Source organism: Capricornis sumatraensis, chromosome 18 (assembly GCF_032405125.1).
Source record: "Capricornis sumatraensis isolate serow.1 chromosome 18, serow.2, whole genome shotgun sequence".
Classification (NCBI taxonomy): Eukaryota; Metazoa; Chordata; class Mammalia; order Artiodactyla; family Bovidae; genus Capricornis; species Capricornis sumatraensis.
The window spans coordinates 11,497,411-11,510,484 of NC_091086.1; the positions used below are offsets into that span (position 1 = coordinate 11,497,411).

The following is a 13,074-nucleotide window of genomic DNA, read 5'->3' on the forward strand; positions in this document are numbered from 1 at the left end:
GCAAGCAGAGAAGTGGAGCTAGCAGGCCAACCACAACAGCTTTAGGTGACAAGCCTTTACTAGGTGCCAGGCATCACACTACGCAGTCTCCCAACTTTCTCATTTGATCCCCAGGAAAAACCTCCTGGGGTAAGCGTCATCAGCTTCTTCCTGCAGATGTGGAAAGGGGTGTGGGCTCAGGGAAGACCAGCGTGTTTCCCAGAGAGGCTCAGCAGGGATGTGGTTGGGTCCACTTTACAAATCTAGGCCTGCCTGACCTCCACCTTTCTGTCACGGTATTAGGCCCTTCACTCAGAGTTAGATGCTGTGCATAGCCCAAATTTGTACCATGCCATTTAATTTGCACATCTCAAGAAAGTGAAAGTCGCTCAGTCGTGTCCAACTCTTTGCGACACCATGGACTGTACAGTCCATGGAATTCTCCGGGTCCGAATACTGGAGTGGGTAGCCTTTCCCTTCTCCAGGAAATCTTCCCAGCCCAGGGAATCGAACCCAGGTCTCCCGCATTGCAGGCGGATTTACCAGCTGAGCCACCAGGAAAGCCTGAGAATACTGGAGTGGGTAGCCTATCCCTTCTCCAGCGGATCTTCCCGACCCAGGAATGGAACCGGGGTCCCCTGCATTACAGGCGGATTCCTTACCAACTGAGCTATCAGGGAGGCCTCAACTCAGGATTACTGGTTTGCAAATGCAAAATAACGGAGGCAGTGGGATTTGTTCGAGGCCACAGAGAAATTGATGGAAAACACAGTGGGGGGCGGGGGCTGGCAAGGCATGAATAACTGTATCTTTGGGTGCTCCCTTCCTCTGCAAACCTCGAGCCCCACCGCGCGCCCCGCTAAGGCCCGCCCCTCCGTCCCGGCACCCAGCCCCCCACCCCAGCCCCCGGGCCCCTTTAACGGTGCGGCGGAAGGGGCGGCCGGGGGCGGGGGCGGTGCCCAATGCGCTGAGCGGAGCGTCACTTCCCGGCGGCGGGAGGCAGCGGCGAGTGTCGGAGGCGGGGGGCGGCCGGCGGGGGCGGGGCGGCCGGAGGCGGCGTTGGCAGCGGGCTGGGACCCACGCGGCGCCGCGGCCCACCTGGCCTGCAGCGCTCCCATCCCTGGCGGCGGCGGCGGCGACGGCACGATGCCCTTTGACTTCAGGAGGTGAGTGTGGCAACACCGGCGCGGGGCGTGCTCAGGCACGCTGCGGACCCCTCCCGCCTGAAACGCAAAAGCAGTCCCCCACCCTGTGCATGCCTCCGCCGGCCCTCGGGGACTCCAGGCGGGCCCCCTGCCGCACACAAAGCCAGCCGGAGGCTCGGAGGGCCTCCTCGTGCAGCGGGAAGCGAGGCCACCCACCTCTCAGGCCGCTCCGTCCCTTCCCTCTCGGGGTCCCCCTCCCCAGGCTGCCCTGACACCTCGCAAAGTCGCATCCCCTTCTCCCCATACTGGGAAACAGATTTCCTTCCTCCCCTAGATGGGCGCGAACGAGAAGCCATCCCCTTCCTCCCCTCTTCAGAGCCTCTCCTGAACCCCACCCCAGTGACAGGTGCGTCCAGGGCACCTTGGATGAGCCCCCAGGGGTCCACAGGGGTCTGCAGCCTCCTCCCACCACGCAGCTGCTGGAGGGTTTCAGGTTTCCGTAGGCTCAGCCTCTCCCCACTGGCTCCAGCTGGAGGCCCGTCCCTCCGCTGGTCCTACTCCTGTGTTCTGGGTCTGGGGGCTCCTTGGGGGAGGGGAGGAGACCAGACCAGGGATCTGTGGGCAGGGCTTTGCAGAGAGGGCCCAGCCGGGTCTGGCCTCAGCTTTCTGCAGTCACCACAGTGAGCCCTTTGTGGGGTCCGGCGGCCACCTGGTCCACGTTGTGCTGGGCTAGGCCTTCTGGAAGCCTGACTGACAAGGGTCTCCACCAGACTTTCCCTTGAGGTATGGAGCCCCAGGGGCTGTCCAGGCCTGAGGCAACATTGCTGGACGTGTATACCAGGGAAAACTAGCAGGGCTTTAGTGGGTTAGAATTTAGTGTGAGCTGAATTAGAATCCTGTCTCTGTCCCCTCCACTGAGCGGGTTGGTATATTCTAGAAGTTGGGGCGAAGGCTCTGGGTACAGACCTCCCCTGAGCTGCTCAGCTGGATGACTTGGGCAAGTGTCTGAGCTCTCTCAGTATCTCTGTCACCACCTGCAGATTGGGGCTAAAAATAAAGTCCCACCTGGTAGGGCTGAGAGCCCGAAAGACACTTAATTCAGAGCCTGGTGGGGTGTGGAGTTCAGAAGTGAGATGTTAGTGGACAAGCTGCCTCTCCATGAGGCCATTTCCTCACCCGCAGACTAGGGCTTCTGGTCCCTCCCTGCAGCTGTGAACGAAGCCAGGGTAAAGTGCCAGCCTTCCTGGCAGAAAAGCCTGGCAGTGCCCCCCAGGCGTGTGGGTGTATTGGGGTGTCAGCCTGAAGAGCACAGTGGCCTGGGAACTCCCACTGGCGGGCGTGGAGCTCGGCCTGCCGTGGGCTCTGTGGCCGTCTCACAGCCTGCCCCTTCCACGCAGCCCTGGGGCTGCCACCAGGGTAGTTCTCACACAAGGAAAGGCTCCTCTGATGGAATTCAGGGGCAGACCTCATACCAACAGCTAACATTCAGGCCACGAGAGAGCTGTAGTTGGCCAATTTCGATTCCATAAACCCTCCCCTTACCCAGGCTGGTAATTCCTGCCCTCTTCTATCTTCTATGTGGTTCAGTAGGTTCTGGTGATTTTGACCTTATTGAAGAAGTCACTGCTTTGGGGCATACAATTCATTCACTCTGCACCTAACCTCACATTTTAAGGGAAGGAAGTTGAGGGCTGAGAGTCTTGCCCTAGATTGAAGGGTGGACCAGGGTCCCAGGTTGCACAGAATTCCTGACTTGGTGCTCCTTGAGTTGGAGATCGGGCATGTCCAGGTGTCATGGGAGCCCCAGCTTAATGAGGTGTTTTAATCGATTTCCTTGAAAGCTTCTGCTACTCCAGAACAGTGAGAATGTATTCAACACTTCCCATTCGCACCTTGGAGGATGAGCCTAGTAACCTACATTTCTAAGACGTGTTCCTTCCGGGGCTCAGGTTCAAAGGAAGGGTCCGCCGTCCCATGCACTTCAGGGTTCACTGATCAAACATTTACTGAGTGTCTGCTCTGTGCTTAGCCCTCTGCCCGATGCCCACCGCAGAGCTGGGTGACATGTGACTTGTTTGCCCAGGGCCAGGCAGTGGTGAGCTGATGGACCTGGGATTCAAACTGGGGACTGTTGGCTCCAAGGCCCTGGAGCCTGATCTGTTAGCCGTGGGTGGAAAGGGAAGACTTGGAAGGTCCCCAGCCCTGTCAGATCTCTTAAAAACCATGGGGGAGAGAGAAGGACATGGCGACCCACTCGCAGTATTCTTGCCTGGGAAATCACATGGTCGGGGAGCCTGGTCATCTACAGTCCGTGTGGTTGCAAAAAAATCACTAAACAGTAACTACAGAGGATTCGCTCCACCAGGAATGTGGGCTGCCCCGGCAACCCCAGAGACGACCCGCAATTTTACACGTGTCCCTTTGTAGTCCCTTCTGCGTGTGTGCGTAGGTGACGTTTGAAAAGTTGTCTTGACACCTGCCACTTGATTCATCTCTTGTTCTGCAGTTTGTATAAACCTATTGAGAGTATAAAATCCAGCCACTGAATTGTGGTCACAACTGTATGAAAGTTTAAGAACGTATATCAGTTTTGTTATAGGTATATAGTGGTACAATTTGTGCTCAACTTATGTTCAGTGAAATGTACACACTGTAATTAAATAACCCTTAATACAAAAAAAAAAAAAGACCACGGGAGATGGAGAGGGATATATTCTGATTGAATCCTCCCTCTCCCAGTTCGAGGCCAGGGAGAAAACCAGGCTTCCTGGTCATTTTGCTTTCCTTACTACAGAATGAAATCAAGGAGGAGAAAGGAATCTCTTGCCCTTTCTTATTAGCACTGCTTGCTTTCTTAGTGCCTGTGGGACCTTACCTCTTGTGTGCTTTCCTGTCTGTGAAATGGGGATGAAAACAGTACCCATTGTTGAGGAGATTAATTGAGCCACTGTGTGTAAAGCATTTAGATGCAGAGTAAGCACCCAGGAAACTTTGGTCACTCCGTTATTGGTATTATTTCATCGAAGCACCTGTTGCCTAACACTGTATAATTCACTTCATTATTTTGTGCTTATTTTCTTACTGCCTCCCATGAAAACATGAGCTGCCTCAGGCAAAGACTTCTATCTGTTTCCTTCATTGTTGTAACTCCAGTGCCTAGAAAAAATTGCCAGGGCTACCCTCGCCCCGAGGACGGGTCTCTCAGAGTCTGTCAGTTCAGTTCAGTTCAGTCGCTGAGTGGTGTCCGACTCTTTGCGACCCCATGAATCGCAGCATGCCAGGCCTCCCTGTCCATCACCAACTCCCAGAGTTCACCCAAACTCCTGTCCATCGAGTCGGTGATGCCATCCAGCCATCTCATCCTCTGTCGTCCCTTTCTCCTGCTGCCCCGAGTCCCTCCCAGCATCAGAGTCCTTTCCAATGAGTCAACTCTTCGCACGAAGTGGCCAAAGTATTGGAGTTTCAGCCTCAGCATCATTCCTTCCAAAGAACACCCAGGACTGATCTCCTTTAGAATGGACTGGTTGGATGTCCTTGCAGTTCAAGGGACTCTCAAGAGTCTTCTCCAACACCACAGTTCAAAAGCATTGGTTCTTCAGCGCTCAGCCTTCTTCACAGTCCAACTTTTACATCCATACATGACCACAGGAAAAACCATAGCCTTGACTAGACGGACCTTTGTTGGCAAAGTAATGTGTCTGCTTTTGAATATGCTATCTAGGTTGCTCGTAACTTTCCTTCCAAGGAGTAAGCGTCTTTTAATTTCATGGTTGCAAAATAACCATCTGCAGTGATTTTGGAGCCCCCAAGAATAAAGTCTGACACTGTTTCCCCATCTATTTCCCATGAAGTGATGGGACCAGATATCATGATGTTAGTTTTCTGAATGTTGAGCTTTAAGCCAACTTTTTCACTCTCCACTTTCACTTTCATTAAGAGGCTCTTTAGTTCTTCACTTTCTGCCATAAGGGTGATGTCATCTGCATATCTGAGGTTATTGATATTTCTCCCGGTAGTCTTGATTCCAGCTTGTGCTTCTTCCAGCCCAGCGTTTCTCATGATGTACTCTGCATAGAAGTTAAATAAGCAGGGTGACAATATACAGCCTTGACGTACTCCTTTTCCTATTTGGAACCAGTCTGTTGTTTCATGTCCAGTTCTAACTGTTGCTTCCTGACCTGCATACAGGTTTCTCAAGAGGCAGGTCAGGTGGTCTGGGATTCCCATCTCTTTCAGGATTTTTCACAGTTTCTTGTGATCCACACAGTCAAAGGCTTTGGCATAGTCAATAAAGCAGAAATAGGTGTTTTTCTGGAACTCTCTTGCTTTTTCCGTGAGCCAGCGGATGTTAGGGAAGCCAATTATGATGTGATAGTGCCATTTCTTCCTTCACTGGGCACCTTTTCAGCTCTGGGTGGTTCATTCCCCCCTTTCTTCCTTGAATGTGTGCTTTTCTCTAAGTTGCACTCGGGGTGGGGGAGCAGGCAGAGCACAGAGGAGGCCCCCGGGCTTTCAAAGGTGACTTGTGTTTGCCTGGCTCCCAAGGCTTTGTTTCGTTAGTCGCTGGACCTCGAAGTGGTGGAACTGGCCTTGTGACCCAGTTCCGTGGGTGTTGGCCCTGCCGGGACCCAGTTCCGGCTGGCAGGGGCCAGAACACCTGCTGTCTCTGCCTTGGCCCGCGGTGGCGGTGGGGGGCAGGGTGCAGTTCCCGTTGCCCAGGCCCAGAGGAGCCTGAGCAGGACTTTCAAGCACGCAGAGGGGAGCTGGCCACCTCTGCTGAAACCCGAAGACCTGGGGCATAACGCTCCCCTGTCGCTGACCATCGGGCTCTGGAAGAGTTGACTTAACCTTCTGTGAGCCTCAGTTTCTTCATTTTCAGGAGATGGCACCCTTTGCTGCCTTCCCCGGTAGGGTCGATGCAGGGGCAAAAGAGCTGTCTCTGCAGGGTGTGGTCAGCTACAGAGTTTGTGGGGCCCAGTGCAAAATGAAAATGCAGAACCCCTTGTTGGAAAAGTATTAAGCTTGTCAGGACAGTGACAGCAGAACGTTAAGCCAGGTCTGAACGCAGCCCTCCGAGCCTGGGGCCCTATGTGACCACACGGTTCTCAAGCCTGCGATGCCAGCTCTGCTGTTGGCATGTTGGTTCAGCCTCCATCGCCTCTCACTCTTGCCTTCCGAGTGGTCAGGCATCTCCAAGAGACCGTAGATCTCCTCAGAGCCCCAGGGGAACTTTCTGAAGTTGACATGATTTTTTTCACATCCTGGTTTCAGCCATCAAGTGGGGCCTGTAGCTCTGATCAAGGACAATTTCCTTAGCTCTCCGTGTGGCCTCGCCCGATGGGGTCCCTGCAGCCCCCCTCACTCCCTGCACCGGTGTCAGCCTCCCAGCCACCATGGCGGGCTCTGAGCACACAGTCAGCACTCGGCAGATAGCAGCTTACCCGAGTGCCTGCGTTTCTGCTCTGCTTCAGCCCAGAAAGAACTCGGGTAAGCTGGTGGAAACGCATACTTTACAACAAGCTTAAAAAAGCTTAAATAGACTTAAAAATGAGGGCAAAAGGGAAATAAAGTTAGGTGAAAGTCAAGCCAGTATTTTGCGTTTATGGAGCACTTACTAGTGCCTGACTCTTGTAAGACTCCTACCTGTGCTCATTTAATCCCTCAGTAACCCTGCAAGGCAGACACTGTTGTTATCCCACTTTAAAGACGAGCCAGTTGAGGTGCAGCAGAGGTAAGGGGCATGATGGATCAGCAGAAAGTCCTGGGGGTTGGAATGCTGCTCTCTGCCCCAGAGCCCTGCTTGTATTCTGTAGGCTCATCTCTAAAGTTTTCCCCTCCCACTCGCCAAGTTCAGAGAGAACAGAATCCCCCTCTGATTGGACTCATTGGTTTTCTCATCTCTAACCTTTTCCCAGAAGTGCTCACTAAGAAGCTTAAAGCCACCAACCCTTGTTTTTTTAACTAACCTCATGTGGTCTGACACCTGATTCTAAAGTCTTTAAAGCCCCCCCCCCCCCCCCAACCCCTTACTATGGTCTCACGGTAGTTTAGAGCAGTGGTCCCCACCCTTTTCAGCACTGGAGACTGGTTTCATGGAAGACAGTTTTTCCACGGACAGGCAGGGAGGTGGGGAAGAATGGTTTCAAGATGATTCAAGCGCATTACGTTTAGGGTTCACTCTCCTATGGGAATCTAACACTGCCGCTGATCTGATGGGAGCTGGAGCTCAGGAGGTAAGGCAAGTGATGGGGAGCTGCTGTAAATACAGATGAAGCTTGCCCACTGCTTACCTCCTGCCGTGCGGGCCCGGTTCCTAACAGGCCACGGACCAGTATCGGTCTGTGCCCCAGGGGCTGGGGATCCTTGACTTAGAGCCTCTCACTCTGGAGGGCCCAGGTTTTCCTGCTCCAGCCCCTGGGGCTCTAGAGTGTAGGGCATGCATTGACGTGCTCATCCAACATGGAAGGAGATGGAAAATCTCTCCTCCCAAGGCGGTTTGGATTCCTGACCTCGATACTGTAGTATCTTTAGCCAGCTGTGGATTCATTAAGTTCTGTTTCCCATCTGGTAATCTGTTCATTTTCTAAATTTTGGAACTGCTCCTGGGCGGTAGTGGAGAGGCAGGCAGGGTGTGAGAAGGGCGTTTGGGGTGAGACTTATCCACTCCCCTTGTATCAGTAACCTTCAGCTCTGGCGGAATATTGAGTCACTGGAGGAGCTTTAAAAATCCCCAAACTCAGGTGGCTCTCCAGACCCGGTACTCAGGACCTAAGGGTGGGAGGCTGAGGCATCAGTGTTTTATAAAGGCCCCCATGTGATCCCAGTGCACAGCTCAGACTGAGCAGATTCCTCTGCATCAGGAGAACCATCTTTAGTAGGCTGAGAGCACAGGGAAGGCCAGATGCTGGAGTGGGTCCCTGCAGGGGAAGTTGGGGAGCGGAGTCTGGTCCCACTGGTCAGCCCTGCAAGCCCATTCCCTCCTCTGGCTTGGTTCTTCACTAGTAAAGCTGTCAATAAGGCAGGTCAGTGGTGGTGGTCGGGGGAAGGGTTACCTTACTTTTCAAACTGTGGTGCCACATTAACAGCTTCAGCATCACCTCGGAGCTTGCTGGAAAGGCAGCGTCACAGGGCCCACCCTGAGTCTGCATCTGTGGTTTACCAGGGTTCCCGGGCGCTTTGGATGTACAGTGAGGTTGACTCGCTCAGCGTCTCCTGGTCTGTGCTGCTCCATAATGGGCTCCCTCCTGGGAGATCCACAGCGTGTGCATAGCTTACTAAAGACTCTGAGAAGTCCTGCACAAAAGGAACCCGAGTCACTTGGCTCAGTCCAGCTTTTGCCAAATGTACTCTGTAAGCCACCATGTGGCTCACAGGGCGGCCACTACCATTTCTCAAAATATTGTTTGGGAAACACAGCTCTAATTGATCCTTGAAGGAAGTGGTAATTAGCCTAATTGTCTGTTGTCAGCTTTAACATTCAGGTCTGTTAACTTAATTACATTGGTCTGTGCAGGAAAAATGGGGCTTCCCTGGTGGCTCAGTGGTAAAGAAGATTCCACCTGCCAACACAGGAGACCCAGGTTCTGTCCCTGGGTTGGGAGGATCCCCTGGAGAAGGAAATGGCAGCCCCCTCCAGTATTCTTGCCTGGGAAATCCCATGGACAGAGGAGCCTGGCAGGCTGCAGTCCATGGGGTCTAAAAAGAGTCAGACACGACTTAGCGATTAAACAACAGCATGGGGGAAAAGTACCAGACAGGGAGAAAAGCCTGCCAGCGCTTCTATGTGTTCGTTTTTAAGAGAGGCAGGGGGTACTCAGGGTTCCCTGTACTACCAAGAGCTAGGGGAATGTAGAAGGTGCTTTACAAATCTCTCTACTCTCTGACTGGGCATTATTCCTATTTTACATCCAGGGAAGTTGACCCCCAGAGATTCTGGGTCACACAGATGGTACTTCAAAGGGGCCCCAGGGGACCAGCTCAGCTCAGACACCTGAAAGCATAATCCTTTCCTTGAACACTGCCTCTCGGAACCTTCCGGGCAGCACAGCTGGACAGGAAGCAAGATCCATTTGAAATGGACTGAATGTTCTGTTTATCCAAAAGGTGGAAACCCTATTTGAGATGAGCGGCCTGGCTGCTACCAAACTTTAGTCGCAGGTCCCTGAACATCAGGTGCTGGCAATACTTTTCTCTTGAATTTTGGTGTGAGGCTTGCATCCCTCAGGAGGAAAGGGGGCAGTCCACATCTTATTGGTAATGCCTGACAGTTCCGGGCAGTTCCTCAGCTGCCGGTGTGTGTGCTCTGTTATTGAACTGGAAAATCACACTGGTCACACGAGATAGATATGATGATAGTCACTTATTTGTCTGTGCTTTATCTTTTTAATTAGCATGCAGTAAAAAGTGGCCTTTTTTGGGTGTACTCTTCTACGGACTTCATGCCGTGTGACCGCCCCACCGTCTGGATATAGAACAGTTTCATCCCCTCAAGAAACTCTAATTCCATCACTTTATTAATTGAAAATTTTAAAACTGTGGTCAGAACACTTTAAAATGAGAGCTACCCTCTTAACAGCTTTTTAAGTGCACCGTGCAGTATTGCTAATGCTGGGCGCAGTGTGGTAGAGCAGATCCTGGAACTTATTATTTGTCTTGCATGACTGAAACTTTATACCTGTTGAATAGCAAATTCCCATTTCCTTCTCCTCCTCCAGCCCCTGGCAACCACTGTTCTACTCTCTGCTGCTGTAGATTTAACTATTTCAGATGCTTCCTATAAGCGAACATAGTAATTTGGTCTTCCGTGACTGACTAACCACTTCCCTGGTGGCTCAGACAGTGAAGAGTCTGCCTGCGATGTGGGAGACCTGGGTTTGATCCTTGGGTTGGGAAGATCTCTTGGAGGAGGGCATGGCAACCCACTCCAGTACTCTTGCCTGGAGAATCCCATGGTAGAACAGCCTGGCAGGCTACAGTCCATGGGGTTGCAAAGAACTGGACACGACTGAGCAGCTAACACGCTTTCTGTGACTGGCTTATTTTACCTAATGCAGCGTTTGCCATGTTCATCCATGGTTTTCCTTTTTAAAGGCTGAGTAACATCCCTTTGTGGTGTACGCCACATTCTCCTTATCCACTCATCCGGCCATGTACACACGGGTCATTTCCACATTTCGGCTGTTGTGAATAATGGTGCGGTGAATATGGGGGTGTATATACCTCTTTAAGATCCTGATTTCAGTTATTTTGGAAAAATACCCTGATTACTGGTTTGGTATTTCTATTTTTAGTGTTTTGAGGACCCTTCTTACTGTTTTCCATAGTGGCTTCTCTGAGTGACATTTCCGCCAACAGTATACAAGAATTCCAGTTCCTCCACAATGTTCCCAACACTTGTTATCTTTTATTTATTTGGGTGATAGCCATCCTGACAAAGTGTGAGGTGGTATCTCACTGCGGTTTTGATTTGTATTTCCCTAATTGTTAGTGAAATTAAAAAGCAGAGATATTACTTTGCCAACAAAGGTCCGTCTAGTCAAATCTATGGTTTTTCCAGTAGTCATGATGAGAGTTGGACTGTGAAGAAAGCTGAGTGCTGAGGAATTGATGCGTTTGAACTGTGGTGTTGGAGAAGATTCTTGCAAGTCCCTTGGACTGCAAGGAGATCCAACCAGTCCATCCTAAAGGAGACCAGTCCTGGGTATTCATTGGAAGGACTGATGCTGAAGCTGAAATTCCAATACCTTGGCCACCTCATGCAAAGAGTTGACTCATTGGAAAAGACCCTGATGCTGGGAGGGATTGGGGCAGGAGGAGAAGGGGACGACAGAGGGTGAGATGGCTGGATGGCATCACTGACTCGATGGACTCGAGTCTGAGTGAACTCCAGGAGTTGGTGATGGACAGGGAGGCCTGGCATGCTGCGATTCATGGGGTCGCAGAGTCGGACACGACTGAGCGACTGGACTGAACTGAACTGAATTGTTAGTGATGTTGAGGATCTTTCCATATACCTGTTGACCGTTTGTGTGTCTTACGTGGGGAAGTGTCTGTTCAGGTCCTCTGCCCAGTCTTAATCAGGTCATCTGGTTGTGGGTGGTGGTGGTGTTGTGTATTTTGTGTGTGTGTAATTTGCTATGGAGTTGAAGGAATTTCTTACGTATTTTGGATATTAACCACTTTTCAGATACATAGTTCACAAATATTTTTTCCCAGTGAAAAAGGTGCCTTTTCACTCTGCTGATTGTTTCCTAATTTAGTTTGGAAACGGGAAGCCAGTATTTAGAGCTGGGAAGTGACTGGCCCAGGTACACAGCTGAGGAAGTACGGGACTAGGCCTTGAACTTGGGGCCTGAGTCGAGCCAGGGCGCTTTGGCACATGCTGCCTGCCTCGCCGGTGCCCAGACGTTGTTGATTTTTGTGGCTCCCCACCAGGTTGCACCATCCTTTTCCCTCCTGCTTTCACACCAGGAGCCACGGTGACATAGCAGAGTTTAACTAAAATACCCCTTCACTACTTTGGAAGGAACCTGGCGATACTTGCCTTGTTTGGATGTTTTGCGACATGGAGCAGGTGTCTTCAGGGGCAAGGGCTAGGTCGTGGGCCCCGTTTAGGAGTGGCTTTCTTCCCTACGAGTCCCTCGAGGGCTGCCTTCGGAGTGCCTCCCTCGGGAGCAGACCCTTATGCTCAGCCCTTTTGGCAGATCGCCCTGGATATGAAGCCATTCCCCGTGTTCCCTGGGCTCCGGGCCCTGAACAAGACGCCTGAGTCTGTGAGTCTCCCTTTTCCTCATCTGCATGTTGGGGTGCTCACACTTTCCCGGCAGGACTTCTGTGAGGATGGGCTGATCCGTGTGGATTGCGGGTGCTCACACTTTCCCGGCAGGACTTCTATGAGGATGGGCTGATCCGTGTGGATTGCGGGTGCTCACACTTTCCCGGCAGGACTTCTGTGAGGATGGGCTGAACCGTGTGGATTGCGGGACAAGTATGCTTAGAAAGCAGGGTGTGTTTCTCTCATCCTGGCCTTGGCTGGCTGCCCTGTGCTGTGCCCCATGCTCAGCCCTGGTGGATCTGCGCAGAGGGGCACCTGACGGGCGGACATGGTAAGGCCGAGACTCCTGGGGTGTGCAGGGCAGAGATGTGCCCTGGTGAGGACACCTGGGGTGATTCAGCCCAGAGCTGGGCTCCCTTCTCTTAAGTGGCACCCACGTGGTGACCCTGGACACCAAGGCAGTAACTTCTAGTGGGAGACAAAGTGGTCACAGGGTCACACACAGATGCCCCCAGGATCCCAGAAGGTACCTTGGGGTGGGGGTGGGGGCAGCTGGGTGCAGGGGCTGGAGCCCGTCAGAGGGTGATGCTCCATTGGAAAGGGGCAGCTCCCTGTGGCTTGTTGCCCTCCAGATCACCCTGTTTTTCAGGAAATGATGAAAATCTCGTAAATTGTGTGAAAACAATTAGTAACTGCTTTCAATTTTTTTTTTGTTGAACGTTAGGCTGGGCCAAACCAAAGCCTTCTGAGGGCTGATGACGGCCTGCGGCTGGCAGCGGGTGGGCTGTGTGCAGCGCGTACCGGGGGCCAGCACAGGCTTGCCCGGTGGACAGGACTGGGTGGAGCCCCTGGACTCGGGAGGGGGATCTGGTGCGTCTGGACTTGGAGCTGGAAGCAGAGGAGTGAGGGACCCCCAGATTTGGGCAGAGGCCTCTCAGGGTGTGCTTCCTGGCCTGGGGCTTTCCTCCCCTGGATGGTGCTGGGGGCGCACGGCCAGCTCTGCCACCAGACCTGACTTTGCTCCTCAGCAGTCCTGGGCTGGCCTAACCTCAGTCGGAGTGGCACTCCCTTCTCCAAATCCCTGAATACCTTCAGCCTCCAGGGTGTCTCTCTCAGGGACCTCCCAGCGCTGTGCTGTGCCCACGGTGCCCACGGTGGTCCCTGCTTACCCAGTGC

The 13,074-nt window shown here is 52.7% G+C and overlaps 1 protein-coding gene across 1 annotated transcript in view; it reads left to right on the forward strand.

Annotated features, from left to right (window-relative positions):
• The first annotated feature begins 1,041 nt into the window (after positions 1-1,041).
• ERGIC1 (endoplasmic reticulum-golgi intermediate compartment 1) overlaps positions 1,042-13,074 on the forward strand; it is a 114,247-nt gene continuing 102,214 nt past the window's right edge. The window contains exon 1 of the mRNA XM_068990515.1: positions 1,042-1,145. Within this exon, the coding sequence (XP_068846616.1) occupies positions 1,126-1,145 (20 nt within the window). The 5' untranslated portion in view covers positions 1,042-1,125. The remainder of the gene's footprint in view (positions 1,146-13,074) is intronic.